Here is a 24,016-nt window from a genome sequence, read left to right as displayed (position 1 = left end):
CCTCCAGCCACACTCTATACCTGCTTATAGGTACAGCCCAGTTAATCCATGTTAGGGGATTAATGGCACTGATTGTGTTAGGGAACTCATAACCCAATTATTTCACCTTTGAAATTTCTTTCATTGTCTTATACATGAGCTTTTGGGGGACAAAAACTAAAAAACTCACATCTAAACCATAACAGAAATTAAAGTGTTAAATTATAGAAGAACCCCAAACATAGGAAGTAAAACAAATAGACATTTAAAGATTCCCCATTCCTTCATTACTCACCTTCTTAATGATTCTTCATGTAAGATGAGGATTTTTGTATTTGTCTGTCTTTGGGGAAAAATTTATTAGGCATTTCATATTGCACCCAACCTTGTGATGCAGTTTGCTTTCTAGAATTTGAAATCTAATTTAATTGTGAAGGTTACTTTGTAGTTTACAGACTGCTTCACGTTATTTGAGGTAGTGGCAATTACCAAGTCCAAGTTCTATGGTTGATTTTAGAAGTTTTTTTTTAATTTACCATTGCTTTTAATAATTCTTTTTGGGGATGTTTTTGTTACTCACGGCAATTTCTGCATGACTTGTATCTAAGATTTGATTAAGTCATTATGTTCTCCAGCAAATCTTTTATAAAGCTTTTAACTTTTAGCAAACTATACTGACTGGAGTACATACAGCGGTCAGAGGGTGCTTCCGGTTAAAATTTATTTCAGAGTGTAAATTCAGAGTCCTATAACTGTGACTATCTAGATTTTACTTGAGTTTTATAATTTTCTCTCCTGCCCCCTATTAGATGTGTTAGAAAAAAATACTTAAGTGATAAAAATGTTATTTGCTGCCAATATTTTATCCACATAGTCTCATTGATTAGAGAAAATAATTTATCATGATCATTATTTGTATTCTTCATCCTGACAGGAAATATTTGTTCTGAATATTTTGTTAAAATTTATGAAATATGAACAATTTTTAATAGGTAATTTGCAGTTATTTGCTAGCCCATAAGTAGTCAAGTTTAGAATTCAGTCCTGAGTTGATCAAAGGATCAGTCTGGGATTGTTTTCTTTCAGGTATGATTTTTGTTTTAAGTTCGATTTGGAAATACTTAATAAATTCATTTATTAAAGCCTAACATGAATTATTAGCTTTGTGGGAAAAAATGTTGGATCTAACATTTTTTCCATTGGCAAATCCTAGATTATGTAGATTGATAAACCTTAGGGTTGCCTGTGAAATCTGATTCTTATCTTCTTGTAATCCATAATTGCCTAAATTTTAAATGTCATCTCAGCAGAAATTAAAGTTGAGCAAAGTATATGAAATATTTTTGAAAAATTTAAAAGCTTCCTTTTCTGTAGTTAGAAAGTTTATGGAAGAGTGTCAGTTTTTTTTTTAACCCTAAAAATAATGTGAATTATAAAGAATAAATAGCATTAAAAATTATTAGAGCTGAATTTTAGACACTCTGACATACTAGTCTATAAATGGGTATAATTCTTTGCTTTTATCCCAAGAGGTATTATAAAAACATTTTGAATGAATGTGTATTTGCTCCCCGTAGGATAAAATGCTTTGAATCACTTTCTAAATTGTTGTTATTGTTCTTTTAAGAGTAAAATTCCATTTGGAATTAAAGCCGGGCCTTCTAATAAGGTGAGTCACTTCTTCCTTGAATATTTCTGCTTTACAAAGTAACACTAGTCATTTATAATACTTGACAGTTGTTGCAGCAGAAAACCATAGTATAGTTAGTTGGGCCAGGAGATGTTTTGCCTCTGGATTCCAAATCCCTAATCCTTGCAGCAAGCTGAAAGGTCCTATATTCCTAGCTCCTTTTGAAGTTATTTCAGGTCTGTCTGTGGAACTTTTAGAAGAACCTTGAACTAGCGTCAGATCACCTATTCAACAAGTGTTTTATCATATGGGTGCTTTTAATCTTCTCTTTCAACTAGTCTACCTGTTAAGATTCAGGATTCTATTGGATGAAGAAAATAATTAGGCTGTTTTGAGCAGAGTGCATTTTTAGATGTTGTTAAACTGCCCCTTATTAAAGATTACCTTTTTGTTCTTAGGAGCATGCCATAATTAATTTTTCAATTTATATTTTTGGGTACCAGTTTACTTTTAGTTTTTCACTATTGGACGTGTGTAATGAAGATCATCATTCCCTCTTTCTGCCTTCTTATACATTCTCTCCATTTTCTTCTTGCACTTGCCCATGTATTGTATGTGCTCACTTTCTTGTATCTTTGTTTCAAATCTATAATAAAACCATATAAAGGCAGTTAAAGCCCACAACACCTCCTCAATTCCATGTTTCCCCCCGCCCCGGGAAACCATTTTTCTGTGGTTTTATATTCTTGTTATGCTCTTATCCACAAGTATTATGTATATTATTTTGTGTAAATTTTTTAAAAATTTTAGATATTTATTTATTTCTTCAAGTTGAAAACTCTTTTTTTTTTTCTTTCCTTTTTTGGTAGCAAATTTGGGCCTCTCTACTTCTATACTATGTGTTCCCCAGCCCTTTTTAGACAGTGTCTCACTAAGTTGCCCAGGTTGCCTCAGCCTCCAAAGTAGCTGGGATTATAGACATGTGCCACAGTGCCCAGCCTTTACTTATTCTTAGGGTTTTGAATTTTTTTCTCTTTTGATATCTGTGGATTTTGTTCATTCATTCTGATAACTATATAGTAGTCAGTTATATGACCTTATATGGAGTAAAAGTCCTCTATACATCAACATTTCACTTGTTTCCAGTTTTTGCTATTGTAAAAAATGATGCACTAGTATTTTGTTTCATTGTGCACATAGGTAATGTTCCTCTAGGTCTGGGTTTAGAAGTAGGATTGCTGGACCATAGGCCATGCCTGTTTCAACGTAACAAGACATTAACAAATAACTCTGGAAGGTGATCCTGCCTTTTGTTTTTAAATTATTGCCTTAGATATGGTCTCATTAATAACACTGCTAGTTTTAAGAGTTTATACATTTTTATTACTCTAGATTTTATTAAATTTCTATCCCAAATGAGTTTTCGGATTTGTCATCACCAACGCACTGATGCCAGTTGTTAAAATGTTCATCTTTGCTTGTTTAATAGGTAGAAATTTGTGCCTCATTTTTATTACTATTTCTTATATATGTTAGGGATTTTGATAATAGGATGCATCTATATTTAATGTATATCTGTATTGACAGATTGTTCTGCTAGTGGAAGCTGAGCAAGAGAAAATTGTTCTTAAACTTATGGTTAACTTCCTTGCAGTACTTGAAAGTGGCAAACAATACCAAAGAATTACAAGATTGTGAGCAAGCTAATAAACTGGGAGCAATTAACAACACATTAAGGCAAGTTTAACTTAATAGTATTAAAAGATATTCTCTAGTTTAATATCAATTGTCTTTTTTTCTTGAGATTTTGGAAAATTATTTTTGCTAAACATTAAATTTTCAGCTAATAAATATTTAATAATAATAAACTTAAATTCCATAATAGTTTTGCCTCTTTCTTGGCCTTTTTGTTCTTAAATTTCTTTGATGTATCATAAATAGCAAATATATTAAAAAGTAGAAATTTAGATTACTCAGCGGGGCTTATGGGTCTTGAAACTTTTTTATAAATAGTAGTTCAGTCTACATATTTAATTTGAATGTTATATTTTGAATGACAATTTATTTCCATAAGTTTCATAGATTTTTTTTACCTACTGACTTCATTATTTACTCTAAGCAGACATTTGTTTTTGAAGGCCAATATAAATCATTTATAAATAGTTGCAGCTTATGCAGTGTAAAATAACTGAATGTAATCTGTTAGGAATAGATTATTGCAGACATTCTTTTTAACTTCTAATTGTTTGTATTTGTGCACATAATTGATAAGACTCATAATAAATTTAGTAATCTTATTTAATATTAAAAATCTTAATATAGAAAAGTAAAAGGGATAATATAATAAATGCCTTTATAACTCTCATTTCAAATGAACAAACTTCCAGAGCAGAGAGATTGTTCTTGTCCTTCACATTTTTGCAAACAGTTGGTAATGTTTGATTACTGAAATGGCTATGGAAATTACTGAATGCTATGGAAAAAAGTAAGGGAAGAAGAATGCAGAGGGCTCAGAGTGAAGGGGGTGGCACTGTTTGAAATTGAGTGGTCAGGGGAAGACCTGAGTGATAACAGGACATTTGAGGATAGTGCTGAAAAAGGTGAAGGCTGAAGTTACCATATGGCTGCCTAGGAGTGTGCATCCCAGGTAGTACCTGAAGTGTTCGTGAGGAGACCAGTGGCAGGGCATGCCTAAACTATGAGGAAACACAAGAATACTGGTGTGGCTGGCCTACAGGGATCAAGGGCAAAGTAGTACAAGACAAGGTCAAAAAATGTGAGGGGTGGAGGTGGAGTGGGTGGGGTGGGTGGAGATCTTGTAGAGCCTGGAAGGCACTTGTAATGAATATTGCTTTCATGGGAGTGAAATGCAAAGTGATCAAAGGATCTTGAGCACAGGAATGAGAGTGTGTTTAGGGAGCCCTATACCATGCTGTAGAAGCCTGGTTATGAGATATTGTAGTAATCCAGGTAAGACCTATGGTGGTTAGACAGTTGATAGCAGTGGAAACTATGGGAAGTGTCAGATTCTGGACATATTTGAAGATAGGGCTGACAGTATTTGCTGAAGGATTGGGTATGGAATATGAAAAAGGAGCTTTATGGATGACTGTGAGATTCATGTTCTTGAGTTAGGAAGTTTTATTTTTTTGTCTACATGTAGTATTCTATAGTATTTCCACCCTACTGTTGATATCTGGATGTTTTCCACTTAGGGGAACATTTCACAAACATTTTAGTGCACGTGTGCATTTCTAGAGAGAATATTACTAGGAATGAAATTAAGTACTGCCAAATGGTTTTCCAAAATTGCTGTATCAAGTTACATTACTGCTAGCAGTGCCTAAAAGTTCTTAGTTCCACATCTTCTCTAACAATTGGTACTATAATTCTTAAATGGCTTTATTTTGAGGTATTATTGGCATATAATGCAGTGCACATATTTGAAAATGCATATATACACATAAAACATCACAATTAAGACAGCTTATCATATCTGTTCCCCTCCCTTCTTACCTCCTGGTCTCTCATGCTGCTTTTTTAAAAAAATACGTGTGTGTGTGTATATGTGTGTTTGTGTGTGTGTGTGGGGGGGTAGTTGGACACAATATCTCTATTTAGTTAATTTATTTTTTTTTATGGTGCTGAAGATCAAACCCAGTGTCGAGCACATGCTAGGCAAGTGCTCTACCGCTGAGCCTTTTCTAACTACCCATTTCCCAGTTGAAGACTGTAACTCACAGCAGCATCTTTATGGAAACATTGGGTTAAGTCCAAGAAAGTCTTATGTAAATAGCTTTGCATCCATCCCCAAACTGTCTTTTTGAAAAGTTTAAATAGGTGACCTCTGGTTCCTTCTAGCCCATGTATAAATTACACTGGGTGAGCTCTGTTAGCTTTAGGTAAATATTCAGTTCTTTTCCACTAAAATGTCTTTAGGCAAGTATTAGATTGAAGTACTTAGCAAAAGCCTTATCAAATAATAGTGCACAAAGAAAAATGTTTTTGCAAGTCAATCATATTGTTAACCAGAAAAAAGGAATTAACTTATTATTTTCAACGTAAGATTTATCTTATTAAACAATAATAGTTATGTCATTTTAGATCTTAGGCATTCTTGTTTGTGGTGTCATATTTCACCTGAATCAACTATGATACAAAGGTTTTCATAAACTTATTAAGTTAATTATTCCCATTGAAAAAATATCCTACAGTAAATTTAATTGAAAATTATGTAGTGCAGCAGCCTTAAACACTTAATTGTTTGTGGTTATGTAGCAGTTTCTCAAAATAAATTCTTGGCTATGATAGTAATACATTTAGGGATTATCTGATTTAATACTTTATACATATTTTTTACCTTGTTTTTTCCTTTGTGAAGTGAATAAAGAAGGGAAGCAACATGATGCTTCTCTGATAGATGTTTGCCATCATGTGTTCAAGACAGAAGGCCTGAATATAGATAAAAATGAATGTAGGTCAGAGTTTGAATTAATACAGTTGTTCTTTTCAAGTTAGAAATCTTTGTCATAGATTTTGCTAAATGATGAGGTAGAATGTAAGATGAATGATAACTCCATGACGAAAGTGACTTTGGTGTAACTAATGATGGTACATTAGATTGAGAGATAGTAGAAATGCAGTTCTTGGTATTTTGGATTCTATCAATATAAAAGCAATTTCAATTTTTAAAATTCTGAAAGTTTATTTAGTTCCTACTTAAGGAAAAACAAACATTACTATAATTTCTAAGTCATTTGAAATAGCAAGCCTGATTTTTATGTTTGTAAGTTTATGTATTTATAAATTAATTTTTAGTCAAAATTATTGGGCTGGGGATGTGGCTCAAGCGATCCACGCTCGCCTGGCATGCATGCGGCCCGGGTTCAATCCTTAGCACCATATACGAACAAAGAGGTTGTGTCCGCTGAAAACTAAAAAAATAAAATAAAATATTTAAAAAAAATTTTTTTAAAGTATTTTTTAAAAATTTATTAATATTTTAATGGTACTGGGGATTGAACCCAGGGATACTCTACCACTGAGCTACATCCCCAGCCCTTTTTAAAATTTTAAGACAGGTTCTTACTAAGTTGTCCAGGATGGACTTGAACCTGGATCCTCCTGCCTCTGCCTCCTGAGTAGCTGCAATTACAGACATGCAGTACAGTGCCTGCCTCAAAATTGTTTTGGAGCCTGGGATAATAATCATTTTAATATAGTTAAGAAATATAAATCACTTGTGGAAATTACTATATCTGTGTTTTTCATATGACTTGTTTTCATTATTCATGTAACCACTAATAATGGAATTTGTGATTCATCTAATAAAAAATGACCTTAGACTATTATTTTAATTATACTTGAATACATTGTTAGAATTTTTAACTCCAAGTTGAAAGATTTTTCTTTTTATTCCTCTTTCCTGTAGTAATCAAAGCAAAGAAGCTTTCATTGACTGGGCAAGATATGATGATTCACAGGATCACTTTTGTGAACTTGATGGTAATAAAAAAAACTGTTGTAATTAGATTATCTTAACTTTAACCTTTTTCATAAGACATTTAAATAAAAATATAATTTGAATTACAGCTTAACACTGGATTTTGCTATGTAGGTCTTATTTATAACAGCATATATGGAGAACCTGTGTTCCTGGTGTTAAGCGCCTTAAATACTTTTGTCTTTACAGCTAGCTTAATGGGTATATATAATTTTATATCTGAGAAAACTGAGTGTCAGAAAGACTAAAACAACTTGCTCCAAATCACACTAGCAAGAGGCTGAGGCAGAATTCAGTCCTGAATTCAAAACCTGTGTTCTCTCCACTACAACATACCATGTCTTATGCAAATTCATTTGAAGACACTTGGTTATAATATGTGAACATATTATAAAATGTTTACACTGGAATTTGCTGGAAGTTTCAACAAACTCATATAAAGATGCCCTCCGATATTGGGAGGATGATAATTGGACTTCTCCACAGCAGCAGTGTCTCTTTCAAAGAAAAAATACACAGAATACTATTCGGCAGAGCAACTACCACTTCCTTAACAGAAGGTAATTGCTGTGACTCAAAACTTTTGATTTATAGGATGTTTCCATAGAGCTGCAGTATAGTCTGAAATCATTCATTTGGCCTCTTCTCACCTTTTATTTTCGTATTGTTAAATTTTTGGTGGCAGGGAAGAATTGGGTTTAAGCATGCACAGTTGGAAATGGATAGAAGTTTTTTGAATTCTTCAAGGATCTAAAGTAATCATACCAATTTATAAATGTTTAAAAAGGGTTCACAGGTAGAATTGTGCTATTCTATTAATTGTGCTATTAATCTGTGAAGTATATTATAGTGGGCTTCTACTATAGGATGGTGAATTGAGAAGAACAATGGAAGATGGAATGTTATCATGGTTTTTAAATTTCAGCAAAGAAATTAAAAATATTTGCGAGATTTCTTTGCTCATTTGTATGTGTGTGTGTGTGTGTGTGTGTGTGTGTGTGTGTATATATATATATGCATGCAATTAAGGAAATAGTCTCCATTATGATACTTAGAATTGGCAGGTTTTGTCAGCAAGACATTATATCTATATTAAGAACTCTTATCACTGCTTATGCTTATTTAGTCTTTTGTTCTAATTGAGTTTAGTGTTTAACACTATGGTTATTTCTTTCCAGTTTATCATTTTACCTGTTTGATTAAAATAAAATAATTCAATCATGGTTATTTAATAGGTTTTCTGATTAGTCATTTCTGTGAATATATATATTATAGTAAATTGGGTATTTTATAAAAATACTATTTAGTTGCAAGCATTATTTGTATAAATAAGTTGATGTGTTATATTTCCCATTATTAAATACATGTTAACTATTTTTTTAAACATTAGTTTCTTAAATTGCTGAAATGAAAGAGGTATCCTATAAGAATTTAAATAAAATAAAATCACTCTTTAAGATTTTTAGGATTACATATTTAAAATAGGAATTTTTATATTTTATGTAATTCTTATGCAAATAAAACCATGCTCCCCTTACTAACTGGGTTGCTGCTACTCTTTTTTGCATAGTAATGTTCATCTGTTTCCCAGTGATTTATAGATAATTTTTTATTACAGTCAGTGAAGATTTTAGAATCATTGTTTAATTATTCCTGTTATCAGAATTCAGTAGATCAAAATTAAACTTGAAGAAAATTAACCCCAGTTTATTAGGGAAAATATCCATGTTTCTGTTTCTTGCTGTTTTGTTGTTGGTATTGTCTCTGAATGGAAGATGATCTCTAAAGATCAAATAGTTTTTAAATAATTTGGCAGTTTAATAGTAAGGTAAGCTGCCCTTCCTATCCTACTCTTATTTTTTGCTATTGTCTTTATTCATGGCTTGACTCCTCTCTGGTTCAGGTTTCTGCTCAAATGTCAAAGAAGGCTTCTCTCATGTCTATACAGAATAGTAACCAGGATCACTCTCAGACTCTCTGCACTTCTGGTTTCCATCCACCCCCCACCCCCACTGACAACCTCCTGATGATATGTGGCCTTTTATTTAGGCTGTGCGTTCATGGTCCTCTTCAGTTAGATTGTGAGCTGCTCAAGGGCAAAGGGCTTTCTCTTGCTGGCTCTCTACTGTATTAGTGCCTAGAACAGTGCCTTAGGTGCTTAATAAATATTTGTTGAATGAAGTAATTGGTTCATAAATCACCTAAATGGCATGATAGGTTTTAATTTTCCTTTTTTCCCCTGAAAACATGTTTATTAATACATTTAAAGTACTGTTTAGAACAGTAGTTTTAAAATCTGAAGATCTAAATGACTTGACAGCTTTATAAACTTAGATTCTCCTCTACTGTGTAGACCTTGTTTTAATAGTTAGTAGCAGTCTGGGATAGGGTTGATGATGGAGGGCTGTAGGCTTAATCCTGAGTTCATAACATAATATTTTAAATATAAGCAAAAACCTGAATCCTAAATTGATTATTCTATGTTAATATAATGTTTTAAGAGATTGGTGGGTGACAGGACAGGGCTGAATATCTGATACACTAGAAAATGTGGCATGACCTTAAAAGCATTACTATTAAATTAGGGCAGTGAAAGGCAAATTCACTTGAGAAAAATGGTATTCTTAAGGAGGAGGAAAAAGACAATAGTTCAATTTGATGAATTCCCATAATTAGAAATCTTGATTCAGTGAAAGTCATTGAATCCCTAGGTAATGACATATACAAAGAACAGCTTTGTAGAGGGAGGAAGAAGAGAAAATTTTCTTGAGGGAGGACATAGTACTGGGGGCAGAGGTCCTCTGTAGGCCACTTTTTGTACCAATGTAAGTTAACTGTTTCCTGTGCTTTTATTTATATAATCGAATATCTATAATTCTAGAGCTAGAAATAGAGCCAATATCTTATATTTTTAAAGTATGTTTCCATTTTCTGTGATAGACACTAGCATCTAATAATGGCAATTTGCAGTTACCTTTGTATTTTTTCTGTATCATAAAATAACTGATAATTCTTAGAAGACACGGATCAAGGTACCAGTTTCCCTTTATTCCCAACCGTGGTCATCAAATGTCCAATGAGTTTTGCTTACTGACAGGAAAGTACACTGTTAGATAAGGAAAGGAAGAAGAACAGTAGTGATCACATTTGGCCCCCATTGTAAGCCATATGTCTGTGTACTGTTTATTTAATCTCATGCCATCAAAAGGTAGTGAGAAATACATTTATGCCAATGTATGTGAGACTTGTGGAGCATAGATACAATAATTTTATCGTCAGAAGTTTTTTTTAGGTATGAAATTGTATGTTTTCTTTTTTGACTGGGAATGTGAGCCTTAGTAATTAAGAATGTTTTTCTTTTTATCTCTGTTAAAATGTCCAAATAGTAGAGATTTAGGAAATCCTTATTTGGGTTTCATTGTGGAAAATAGTCAATTTTACATGTTCAACAAATTTTTGAAAATTGCTCCTACCATGAACTAGTTTGAGAGTAAAAAAAAAAAAACCACAATATGTTAACACTAGTAAAATGTAAGATTTTTAAAAACTAGAACATTTCTCTATGAATGCTTGGATTTGAATCACAAAGTTATTGAGCCAATTGCTTTTTAAGACCCATGAAGAGAGAGAGAGAGAGTAGCAGCGACCTTTTTTTTTTTTTTAATGGCATTAAGAGTTGAAACCAGGAATGCTCTGCCATTGAGTTCAATTCCCAGCCTTTATTAATTTTCTGTTTTTGAGACAGGGTTTCACCAAATTGCCAAGGTTGGCCTTGAATTTGTGGTCCTTCTGCCTCAGCCTCCCAAATAGCTAGGATTATAGGCATGTGCCATTGCACTCAAGGAAATCTGTATTTTAAATATAAAATGTCTTAAAATCAGTTTCTAAGTCCATGGTAGTTGGGTATATACTTAGAGAAGAAATCATATAAAACAATGGTTCTGTTAGATCTTTTCATTCCTAGGTGGCTAAAACTAATAAGGTGAGGGATGTTAATTTTCTTAAGAGCACTGAGTATCCAAAGGAAAGGGAAAAGTTGCTTTTTTGCTTCAGATAATTTGTCCAAGTTTTAACAAATGCTGGGTCAAGTAGTCACAAGTGTGTGAACCACTCTACCATGTAAGTTGGCAGTGACTTGAAAAACGGCATTTTCCAAGCTTTTGGGTAGCTCTGTTTGCTTTATAATGCCAAATTCTAGGCAAATGGTGAGACATGGATGACTTTTATGAATCATTTCTTGTTCAGATGAGAGATCTCCTGCTGCTCAGTATGTAGATCTGTTGCTGAACCCAGAGCGTTACACCGGCTATAAGGGGTCCTCTGCGTGGAGAGTGTGGAACAGCATCTATGAAGAGAACTGTTTCAAGTAACAGGGAGGAGGAGGGGGGGAAGAGGAGATATTTATTTCTGTTCTGAAAAGATTATGTATAAAAGTCAAACCATTTTACGTTTTGGGTTTTGTGTTCTTTTTTAGGCCTAGGTCTGTTTATCGTCCTTTAAATCCTCTGGCCCCAAGTCGAGGTGGGTTTTTATACATTTTCATGCTTTTAAAAATTGTTTATATTTTTATATTTTATATTTTTTAATTTGAATGATTTACAAAATATGAGATTATTTTGTAGGTAAGTCTTAAGATTCCTATACATCTTCTATAATTATCATTTTTTGAGTGCCTGCTATGTGCCAGCCCTAAAATAGGAACTTTACATAGAATAAATTAGAATATGTGAATAATCCACATACACCAGAGCTTTCCTGGGAAACTTTTAAAAATTTGAGTGCCCTGTAGCAGTGAAGGACCTAGGCATCCATGTTTTTTAAATTCAGCAGATGGTTCCAGTGTGCAGCTCAGTTTCAAAACCAGTGGCTCATCACAGTGCTTCTGAAACCTGTGTGTGTGCAGATTCCCTTGCAGCCTGGTTAGTGAACAATAGGTCTGCTGCTGTAGGCATTGGTGGGGCACAGGGTCTGGATAAGCTCCCATGCACTGCCTGGAGTGCTCACCCCCCAGCACATTTTGAACAGGAAGAGAAAGAATTGAGGCACTCCGACTGCACTCAGCAGAGCTTTACACCCCATTGTCCTGTAGGGGCCTGTTGCTACGTGGACCACTTAAAATGTGGCCAGTGTGAAACTAAGTTGTAAATTTTATTTACTTTTAATTCATTCAAATGTAAGAGTGTAAGGTACTTTTGCAGCTAAACAGAGTTGTCTTGGTAGTTTGTTTTAGTAGGTAACATCAGTGCAATGCCATGTGCACTTTTTACTTTGAAAAATGTGACTGTTAGAAAAGCTTTAGGTGATGTGTGGCTGGAGTGATACTCTGACTGACAGCATTGCTGAAGTCAGCTGGCATGTGCTCATTTTGTCCTCAGTGAAAAACCAAACCCTGGGAACAACCCTCTTATTGACCTGCCAATGTTTTCTTTAGACCAGGGTTAAGAAATTGAATTTCCTGGTCTAGATTTGAATCTTTGGCCTTTCTCAGGGCCAGATAGACTTGGAAAGATTGAATGCATAGGCTGCTTATAGATGCTTACTGTCAAAATGAGGGAAATGTTCTCCAAATTCATTCTGAACTGCCTGGAGAAGGGAATTGGACCTTGAAAAAGGCTGGCATGCCTTCTTACCCTTTTACTGCTTTTACCTTAGAACTTTTCTCTTTCAACCTAAATGTTTTTAATTATACAATTTTTTTAATATTTATATTTTTTAGTTTTAGGTGGACATAATATCTTTATTTTTTAATTTTTATGTGGTGTTGAGGATCGAACCCAGCGCCCCATGCATGCCAGGCGAGTGCGCTACCGCTTGAGCCACATCCCCAGCCCCCAATTTTTCTTATATTTATTTTTTAGTTGGACACAATATCATCTTTATTTCACTTATTTATTTTTATGTGGTGCTGAGGATCGAACCCAGGGCCTTGCCTGTGCTAGGTGAGCACTCTACCGCTGAGCCCCAGCCCCATTAATTATACAAAATTTTATAAAAATTGAAGCAACAGAAGTTATATAAAGTGAAATGGAAAGCCTCCTCCCTTGCTTTCTGTTCCACAGTAGAGTTTGGAAGGAATTCTTCCAACCTTTTCCATGGTTACCTTTTCTACATTTAAAGCAGAAAATACAATCATTCACTTAAAACCACCAAGTACTGGGGCTGGGATTGTGGCTCAGCGGTAGAGCATTCCCCTAGTACGGGCGGGACCCGGGTTTGATCCTCAGCACCACATAAAAATAAAGGTATTGTGTTGTATCCATCTGCACCTAAAAAATAAATATTAAAAAAAAAAACACCAAGTACTAAGAAACTCATTTCCATGTTATGATAAATCAGACATGAAACTGCTAGAAAAGAAGAGAGGAACGAAATCGTTGTGATAGTGAAAGAAGAGGAGAAAGGAAGGAAAAAAGTATGAAAGAAGAAAAAGAAAGCTAGGCCAGAGGAGAGGCTGGGCTCCAGCTGTCACAGCTTTCCTGAAGTAGTTCCACAGCTCTTGCTGATCTGCTTGCAAGCTGTCACCATTGAAATGCTAGTGGAGAGCTCTTCAGCCTTCTCAGCTCTGTTTCTCTGCATGATTCCTGAGTTGTAATAGCTAGGCTTCTACAGCTATTTTTCTAAAAGTTTTTGAGCACCAGAACATTTATTTCCCTCCAAAACACAAAGTGGTCCATCAGAGATCCTCAAGTGAAGCTGGCAGAAGTGATCTGTGGAGCCGAGAGCCCAGCCTCCTGGCCTTTTCCTACCTCTTGTGGCCCAGGGGCAGGCCTTCCCTGACATTCACAAGAAGGGCTGTGTTAGAGAGCAGTAATGGGAGAGAAACTACTGTATACCCTTGCTAATTACTAAAATTAGTGTTCTTTATGGTTGTTTTGGTCACTTTGTGATGTCTTATTTTTTGCATAAAACATGGAAATCTTTAGCCTATATATTCTTATTATGCCATGTTTCAGGATGACTAAACACTGACCAAGGTTTTTGATATAAGGAATACTTTAACAATAAATTTTAATCCAATATTTTAAAAGGATTCATTTTGGAACCTGAACTAAATAGAACCTGAAAATGAAGGCATTTTCTAAATTTTTAAATTTTCTCTTTTAGGTGAAGATGATGGTGAGTTGAAACTCTGTTTTATGTTGACTCCAAGTGTAGAAGAAATGTTTTCAATTATCAAAATTGGATTTTTTCCTCTTTTGATTCAAGAGAAAATGTTGATCCTTCTTTTTTTTTCCTTCAGAAAATAGCTACCAGTGACTGACAGAAAACAAGATTTTAAAAAATAGTTATTCTGTGTTAAAAATATATATAAAGACCATTTATCTAAGCGTATAATATAGGAATCGGCTTCACATTCTAAGTTTCCTACTTTCTGGTTATTAAAATCTATTTGAATATATTCTGAGGAAATGTAGTACAGTTAACATAGTTTTACCTATAATGTTACCTCTTTATTTTCTTCCTGACTTTTTAACATCAGTTCTCAGTGTAATACTTAATGAACAGTTGCTTACTTCAGGTGACTGAATGAACATCCATCATAAGATACCCCAAACAGCTGAGGTAGTGACTTCAGTTGAAGGTTTTCTTATCTGTGATCAAAATCAATGCACTGGGTAGGATAGGAGATGGGCAGAACACTGGGCCTTCCCTCAGGAACTGACATGCATAGGAAGAATGATAAGCACTCTGCTTTATAATGAAGCTAAGGGGAGAAGTGTGTGGTTACTGCTATAAACTGGAAGTGGTGCAGCTCCTCAGGTAAAGCAAGTCATATGCTGCTGGAGGGATATAGGAAAGCTAACTGGAGGTGGTGGCTTTTGAGAAGAATTTTAAGTTAAGGAACAGATTTGGACCAGATTTGGACAATACAAACTTGGAGGAAATAGCATGAGCCTACAAGATGAGCAAGGAAAAGTCAAAAAGCCTGTTGGGAAACAATAAGACCACCCTGTTAGCAGTGGGAAAGACTATGTTATTGGTCCTTTAAAGTGCTGGATAGAGGTCAAACTATTGAAGACTGAGATTTATCAGGTACAGTTGAGATTTTTTGAATAAACAGTTGAGATAATAATGATCCTTGGTAAGTTTAAGTTGAATGAATGACTTTCTAGAGAGATGTTTGTGTAGTTTGTAAAGTATTAAAACTTAGGAGGCAAAGGAAGTCCCATCATGGAATTAATCTCCTAGACTCTGTCACTCTTTTCTAAATTAAAAATAAATACATAGGAATTTAGGAAGTATAATAAAAATTTTATCCTTGACATCTTTTTTTTTCCTTCTAAGAACAATATTGGTCCAGGAATAATTCTTTTTTAGTTGACAAAAAATATATATATTTATATGTCCAGCATGATGTTTTGAAGTATATTCATTGTAGAATGGCTAAAACAAGCTAATTATTATATGTATTTCCTTACCTTTGTGTGTGTGTGTGTGTGTGTGTGTGTGTTGCTGGGAATTGATTCCAGCGCCTTGTGCATGAGAGGCAAGCACTCTACCAGTTGAGCTATATCCCCAGCCCCTAACTTATTTTTGAGTGGCAACACTTAAAATCTTTTTGCAGCAGTTTTCAAGAATGATACATTGATATTAACTGTAGTCATCCTGTTGTACAGTAGATTTCTTGAACTTACTCCTACTATCTGAATTTTTGTATGCTTTGCTATTCTTCTGAACCCCAGAAATAGATATTATGACATTAATATACAAATTAGTTAAGCTCCTTTCTAGTCTGTTCATTTGCTTTTCTGAAGAATTATATTGAAAATTAAAGGTTTTAAAAATTATCCCTTGAAACTAGATAATTGAGGAAGTATATCTAGCTTTATTGGCAGAAGGTAAGTGAAGTAATTAATAATTTGATTTTTGTATTCACTATTTTTTCTGGAATTTATAAAAAGTACTGTGATTTTTTTTCATTAAAAGCAAACTTATCCTCATGCTTTTGGATATTCAAACCTTCAAAGAATTAAGTTTTACTTAATATTGAGACTGAAGTGTTTTTTATTTTTTTTATTTTTATTTTTTAAAGAAAGAGAGAGAGAATTTTTATTATTTATTTTTTAGTTTTGGGTGGACACAACTTCTTTATTTGTATGTGGTGCTGAGGATCGAACCCAGGCCACACGCATGCCAGGCGAGCATGCTACCGCTTGAGCCACATCTCCAGCCCGAAATGTTTTTTATAAACATTTTTAATGATCAAAATATCATTTATATGAACATTCTCCAAGGACTGGGGTTGTAGCACAGTGTCTATAATAGAGCGCTTGGCTAGCACACATGCGGCCCTGGTTCAATTCTCAGCACCACATAAAAATAAACAAAATAAAGGTATCTATTTACAACTAAAAATATTTTTTAAAAAACATTCTCCAGAGTTACTTAAATTATTTGGGGGCTTTATTTTATAGAATCAGATGCCTGTTTTCCATTTCACCCAAATCAGACATTTTTAGAGATAACTGTTAATCTCTCATAATAAGTATTTTATAGACCTAATTCATTTTAATTTATAAATGAACATTTAAAATATTTTAACCTGATTTTCTCTCTCTCTCTCTCTCTCTCTCTCTCTAGGAGAATCATTCTATACATGGCTAGAAGGTAAACTTAATGTCTGTTTTTTAAATTTATTGGCTTTTTGTACAAAGAAATATTTAGTATGTTTTTGTAAGTTTTATTACCTAGACAACAAATTTTGACAGTGTTTAAAAGAAATTAGCACATATTTTTAGGTTGTTATTTTTGGGGATAAAATTATATGAAAAGTTTGAGGATATTGGTCAGCCAAAAGCCAATGTGTGAATACACAGTCCAGATACTATCATTAGGTTTCCATAACTGTTTCCTAGTCTTATTCATTTTGTATGTAGTGCTCAACCAAACTATTTTTCTAGTAACCAGTAAGCAAATCTGTTTTTAAATAGAGGCATTCACCTTGGAAGGAAGTACTTTTTATGTGTAAAATGAGGGGAAACATATTGAATCCATAAGGTTCTAAACATGTTTGCCCATGTTAATATAGTCCAGATTTCTCTAATTAAAATTAAGGTAAAGCATTATAGATCCCAGTGTATTAGATGTTTTAGCATTCCTTTATATTCTATAATGAAATATAAAATGTTACTGATAGAAAACTGAAATGTTCTCCCCCGCCCACCCCTGGCCAAAGGTGTAGACAGAGGTTTATTTAGGAAAGTAAGTACATATTTAAGGGAGAAGGGGGTGGCAGTCTCAAAAGAGGTGCTTTTGGGGTGAAATGAGGAATATGCATTAAAGGGAGAAGCAGGCCCTCTCCAGAGGGAGAGACAGCATACCTGTTGGTGTGAAGTGAAAACAAGATTGTTGAGGGCTGTAATCAAGTCAAGATGGCGCCTGGCACTTTGCCAGGAGGAGTGGTCTGTGAAGCAACGCCAGCGAGCCATTAAGATGATGAGGATTCCTTATTGGTTGACTGCTGTATCTAGTTTATGTTAATTAAGTTAAGCTGTGTGTAATTAGTTAAGTATATATACCTCTGCTGTCCAGAGAAGCGGCTCCTGCTATCTCAGGGGCCGCTAATTTGAGTTCTCGTTCAGTTCCTGCTGAGTTCACTCGTGGTAAAGTAGTTCCCGATTCAACCTTCAAGTTGCTTGTCACCTCTCAGTTATTTAACCCATCCAGACTAAGGCACAACATTTTGATCATTTTGCTACTTGATAACAGATTTGATGAAAATTTTCATTTTCATGTTTTGTTAAATCTATTCATAGTGTGTTTTACTAAATCTATTCATAATTTGTATCCCTTTTTATTATATCATTCAAAACTGTCCTTATTTTTAGGAGAAAGCTATATAGTAAAACTTCGTTTGTACCTTTTGGTTTCTATCCATGACAATTCAAGTATTCTAGCAAGAATTCTGAATTAGAGAATGAGATCTGAAAAGAATTTTTTTCCTATTTGAGGCTGCCTCCTCTGTGGTAGGGCACAAAGAGTAAATTAATGATCTGAAAGATCTTGACAAGATGCAAAGTAACCCACGTAGATATTCGTACACTGAGAAAATTTGCCCAGTCTATAAAATGAGACTATACCTTACTTTCCAATATTGAAGCTCATTTCCCCCATGGAGAAGTATTTAAAAACAAAACAAAACAACAAACCCTGTTGGGTAGTGAAAAAGGGAAATGATGCTCTGCATCCACTGGATTCTTAAAACTTGTTATTCTCCGTTTTCATATATTTTAAAAAAAATTTTATAAAGAATATTACTTCATCATGATGTGTGCTCAGTAAATTCTTAGCCTTAGTCATAGAAAGCCAGTGCTGTTGCCTTCTGGGAGCTTGCCAGTTGCATCCTGAGAGTGTGTACCTGCAGGAGCCTGGGCCTTTTATCTTACTCTGCATTAAGTTTTCATCATAAGTCAATTTATTCTAAAGCTAGAATCTATGTTGTCTTCCAGTAAGAGAATCTAAATCTAATTGTTTATGTATTAATTCTCTATTTTTAATGTCCTTGAATCTTTAAAATAAGTCCATGTAAATGGAACCACCATTTGACCCTGTTATCCCACTCCTTGGCTTATACCCAAGGGACTTTAAATCAGCATACTACAGTGATGTAGCCACATCAATGTTTATAGCAGCTCAATTCGTAATAGCTAAGCTATGGAACCAACCTAGGTGCTCCTCAATAAAGAAAATGGGGAATATATATACACAATGGAATATTAGCCATAAATAAGAATGGAATTATGGCATTTGCTGGTAAATGACTGGAACTGGAGACTATCATGTTAAATGAAATAAGCCAATCCCAAACAACTAAAGGCCAAATGTTCTCTCTGATATGTGATACACACAGTAAGGGGATGGGGAGAATAGAAGTTCATTGCATTAGACAAAGAGGAAGAAAGGGGGGGATGGGAATAGGAAAGATAGTAGAATGAATCGTACATAACTTTGCTATGTTCATATATGAATACATGACCAGCATGTACAACCACAAGAATGGGAAGCTATACTCCCTGTATCTGTAATATGTCAAAATACATTCTACTGTCATTTATAACTAAAAAGAACAATTAAAAAATTTTAAAGTCCATGTACTGAATCTCATTGATTCAATATCTCTTATCTAAATGGGCATGATTTCTTTTTCAATATTTTTCTGAATAGGTTTGTGTCTGGAGAAGAGAGTCTTCTATAAACTTATATCAGGACTTCATGCCAGTATCAATTTACATCTATGTGCGAATTATCTTTTGGAAGGTAATTAGATTTTTAAGTGGAGATTTTGCCTTCTATTAGTATAAAGGTTATTGGGGGAAGTACATATTCTTTAGAATGAAACATCCTCTTTAGTAAAAGAACATAATGTATTTCTCTCTCTTTAGAAACCTGGGGTAAACCTAGCTGGGGACATAATATCAAAGAATTTAAGCGCCGCTTTGACCCTGTGGAAACAAAGGGAGAAGGTCCAAGAAGGCTGAAAAATCTGTACTTTTTATACTTGATTGAGCTTCGAGCTTTGTCAAAGGTGGCCCCCTATTTTGAGCGTTCAATTGTTGATCTTTACACTGGAAATGTAGAAGATGATGCCGACACCAAAAGCCTTCTACTGAGTATATTTCAAGATACCAAGTAAGAATCCTGAACTCTATTCAGATGAGGTGGTTCTTGAATGGCAATAAAAACTGACTACTAAAAGTCAGAAAAAGAGAATCAGAACTGAGAAGGCAAATAAATGATCAATGGAATGGTAGCATTTGAAATTATTTCTAAAAATGCTAACTACAAGCATCTATAAAGCTTTGTTGCAGAAAGTTCCACACTTGAGAGCAGGCTATGTTTTATTTATTTTTTAATTGATTTTATTTTTTTAAATATATGGCAGTGGAATGTATTACAATTCGAGAGCAGGCTATATTTTAAAATATGACTTAGGATTTTATGTAGTACCAAAATTTAACGATCTTTCTACCAATTTTATGTTTGTCCCGTTATTTAAACTTGGGTGGTGTCATGCTTAGTCTATAAAACTTAAGTTTACTGGTTAATATGAGCATGGAAAATTAGATCAAGAAGTACTTAAATTATTACGTTTTTTAAAAGAGTGTTGTATATTTTTCACAGATTGATTTTCATTTTTTAGATATTTTGTCATGTAATTTCTTTAAAATGTTAATCTTTAAAGCTTTGTCTTTATTAAAGAGTATATGTGAATTCTTTGTCACCTTCCTGTGTTATAAGACAATATGAATTTTAAATATTTACAGAGAAGAAAAGTCTACCAAAGTTCTAAGGTGCCTGAGTTTTTCATCTGTAACTTATTAATTATAATATTGTCGTTCCATCAGGTCATTTCCCATGCATTTCGATGAGAAATCCATGTTTGCAGGCAACAAAAAGGGGGCCAAGTCATTAAAGGTAAAAAAAAAAAAAAAATTATTGAATGGGGGAGCTGGTGGGGAGCTGTTTGCTGTTGTATTTTAATCTTGCTCATCTAGATCCTTTTGTTCTCCAGTTCTCTGTAGTTAATTTTGTAGTTAATTTGATTTTAAAAGCTTAGTTAGACTGAAAATATTTTCTGCATGATAGGAAGAATTCCGGTTACATTTCAAGAATATTTCCCGTATTATGGACTGTGTTGGATGTGACAAATGCAGATTATGGGGAAAATTACAGGTATGTGTGATGTCTTTTCTTTTGAAATTAAAATTTTCCACCGAGTTCAAAATTTTTATTAGAATGTCCTCATTGTTCATTGCATTAGAGTTTAGAAATAGGCAGATCCAAAGTGCAGTTTTGTTTATTTTTTTATTTTTTTACTTTTTAAATAACTTTATTTATTTATTTTTTAATGTAGTGCTGAGGATTGAACCCAGTGCCTCACACATGCTAGGCAAGTGCTCTGCCACTGAGCCACAACCCCAACCCCAGTTTTTGTTTTATTTATGAAAAATATCATTAAACTGTGTTACATGCACATGTATAAAGATTTTTTTTGTAGTCTGTGTTAATGATTTTAGTTTTATTGTATCTGTATCTATTGATACAATGTTGGATTCATTTCTAAAATTGGTGATTGTGAATAGAGAGTTATATATATATGTTTACATAAAAGGTAAAATATAATTATATAAAAGTTAAATATCCAATTTTGGTCGTAGAATTTGTTTCAGTAGTCACAAGAGACCACCTAAGGACAAAATATGAAAGCTCTGCTAGGTAGGTCTGTTACCCTGAACAATGAAAACGGATTATTTGATGTTTTATCTTATTTTCTTTAAAAGAGGATAATAAGTTACAAAAAATCAAGAGACCGTTACTGAAATAAAATTATCTTTTCCTCTGGTGCTGATAATTGAGAAATTAATGAGTATACTTATCACTAATAATCTCTAAGGTTTGAATTGCCTGGATTGTTTTTTAAAGAAAAGAAAGAAAAAGCTTTCATTGGGACTGGAAGCCGAGTTCAATGGTAGAGTGCTTGCCTAGCATGCCTGAGGCCCTAGGTTCTACATCCAGCACTGCTCTAAATAAATAAATAAATAAATGCTTTCAAGGTTGTAAAATAGGCATTTACAAGTCTTAAGACAGCTCAGTTTTCCTTAATAGTTTATTAGCTAAGGTTATCTCATTCATAACCTGCCAGGAGGCACTGTGTTGTGCATAGTTTAATATTTTGGTGGATATAACATCTGTATTTTATTTATTTTATTTTTATGTGGTGCTGAAGATCGAACCCAGCGCCCCGCGCATGCCAGGCAAGCGCGCCTTTGCTTGAGCCACATCCCCAACCCCCTTTAAATCTTTATAGTAGTTCTTATTATATAAAGTTAATTGTCAGTTCGTTGACGTTTTCTTTAGACTCAGGGTTTAGGAACTGCCTTGAAGATACTATTCTCTGAAAAAGAAATTCAAAAGCTTCCAGAGAACAGTCCATCCAAAGGCTTCCAGCTCACTCGGCAGGAAATAGTTGCTCTTCTAAATGCTTTCGGAAGGTAAGAGCCATTTCCACTGCAAAGACTTGATTCCCATGCAGTTCCGAGCAAGCTGCAAAAATCATCTTCTCCCCTGAAGTGCAGTTTGTTTTGGTTTGTTGACAAAAAGATGTTATTACTGTATTATACTTGGACTCACTTTGCTTAGAGCAGCTTCAAGGCAGACAAGTCAATTTCTTATTGATCATAGGAGAAGTTAATAGTTTCCAGTTGCCAAGATGTCTCAGTTTGCCTCCTTAATTTTGTGGGGATGATATTCTCTGAATAATTTTGTCATTAGAGGGCTATGATTTGTTCAGATACCATGGTAGAATTAAGAAGAGTGGTCATGAAGGTTATCAAAGGAAAAAAAAATTCAGCCCTCTTTTCCTGCTCTTAATTTCTTAAGCCATGGAGTACCTTCTTTCATTTATTTATACCCCATTTATTTGTCAGATATGTAGTCTTGCTTGTCTATACTACAGAGGTATCAAAAAATAATTTGAACTTACCTATAGAGATAGATGAAGTGCCAACTGAGGAATACAAAACAGAACAAAAAAAAAAATAAGGGACCAAGTGATATAGAGATTATTGCTTATGTTTTCTTATTATGCATTTAAAGTCAGATAGGTAGTTAACTTAAGAATAGATTAATTACACTTTTTCATCTTTTGGGGTTTTCTTCGGGGGGGGGGGGGGGTGGGGTGTAATCACCACAAATTGAATTCAGGGGCACTCGACCACTAAGCCCCATCCCCAGCCCTATTTTGTATTTTATTTAGAGATAGGGTCTCACTGAGCTGTTTAGTGCCTTGCTGTTGCTGAGGCTGGCTTTGAACTTAGATCCTCCTCCTCAGTCTCCTGAGCCACTAGGATTACAGGTGTGCGCCATTGTACCTGGCCTTTCTCATCTTAATAGCAATGATTTTTACTTGTTGCTTCCCTATATTTAAAGTTGATGTAGGTTGAGATTTGAAACACAAGATGAACAAAATCTCCATTGTTAATTTGCATTTCATGAAAAATTCAGTCCACCCACTTATGAGGCCTGTAGAAAGATAACAGGAGAAACTGAATGAAATTTAAATTAATTTAAAATGAAACTGAAATGAAAAGGATTTTAAATAATTTAAATGTAAGTCCAAATAAAATTAAACTTAGGAAGAAGAAAAAATTGAGAATTTATTAAAATATCCCTGGGTCTCATAAATGCACACTTGGCAGCTTTACTCCTTTACCTAGAGACCCTGATCTTTATTTTTCGCTGGACAGTTCTAGGCTTGGAATCAGGTCTTCAAGTCTAGGGATTGTGGTCTGTCATTTATTAGCAGTGTGGGCTTAATAAAAATCATTGCTCTGCTAGCAAGTTTCCTTTCTAAACTGTAAAATGAAAATGATGAAACCATCTTAATGGTTAGAACCCTCCTACTAGTTGAGTGACCTTTTTAATTTTTAATGTTTACTGAGATCTTACATGTTATGGGCTTAGAACATAGCCTGATAATACCCTAAGCTCTCAATAAATGGTAACTTTTGAAGTACTTGAGTAAAGAAAGGAGCTTAATATATATTATGTATTACATCGCCCTAAGCTATAGAAGAAGAAACATTGGATGTTCCTTATATCAGCTCAGAATTGTACATAAGGAGAATTGAGCTTATAGAATTACTTTTTTGTGTTTCCCATCCCAGAGTTTTACTTCTGGCCTGGGCTGATGAGGAGCTCGGATTTATGTGTTTTGTATGTCAGTAATCACATACTGATAAATAAATTTTTGATGAATACAGGGAAGAGGGAGGTACCTAAGCAGGAAGCAGTCTTTACCCTCAGCAGGCAACAAGATAAAGAACCGTTAGTGTGTTTGGGGGGCAGCTAGAAAGGAGTAGTCAGTGTTCAGAGAGGTGTGTACATAATGAATTTATGAGGGA

The 24,016-nt window shown here is 34.2% G+C and overlaps 1 protein-coding gene across 4 annotated transcripts in view; it reads left to right on the top strand.

The window, feature by feature from the left end:
- The window catches only part of Ero1b (endoplasmic reticulum oxidoreductase 1 beta), a 47,548-nt gene that overhangs the window by 20,426 nt on the left and 3,106 nt on the right, over nt 1-24,016 (top strand). The window contains exons 4-15 of one of the 4 annotated variants that reach the window (XM_071619844.1): nt 1,607-1,648; nt 3,264-3,346; nt 7,041-7,114; nt 11,358-11,478; nt 11,587-11,633; nt 14,217-14,228; nt 16,695-16,721; nt 19,278-19,370; nt 19,496-19,742; nt 20,459-20,528; nt 20,700-20,786; nt 21,972-22,105. In XM_071619844.1, the coding sequence (XP_071475945.1) occupies nt 1,607-1,648; nt 3,264-3,346; nt 7,041-7,114; nt 11,358-11,478; nt 11,587-11,633; nt 14,217-14,228; nt 16,695-16,721; nt 19,278-19,370; nt 19,496-19,742; nt 20,459-20,528; nt 20,700-20,786; nt 21,972-22,105 (1,037 nt within the window). The remainder of the gene's footprint in view (nt 1-1,606; nt 1,649-3,263; nt 3,347-7,040; nt 7,115-11,357; nt 11,479-11,586; nt 11,634-14,216; nt 14,229-16,694; nt 16,722-19,277; nt 19,371-19,495; nt 19,743-20,458; nt 20,529-20,699; nt 20,787-21,971; nt 22,106-24,016) is intronic. The other 3 variants (XM_071619846.1, XM_071619845.1, XM_071619847.1) reach the window with 3 other exon arrangements.

This window comes from Marmota flaviventris, chromosome 12 (genome assembly GCF_047511675.1).
Source record: "Marmota flaviventris isolate mMarFla1 chromosome 12, mMarFla1.hap1, whole genome shotgun sequence".
In the NCBI taxonomy this organism is placed as follows: domain Eukaryota; kingdom Metazoa; phylum Chordata; class Mammalia; order Rodentia; family Sciuridae; genus Marmota; species Marmota flaviventris.
This window is presented reverse-complemented; position numbering and strand designations above follow the sequence as displayed.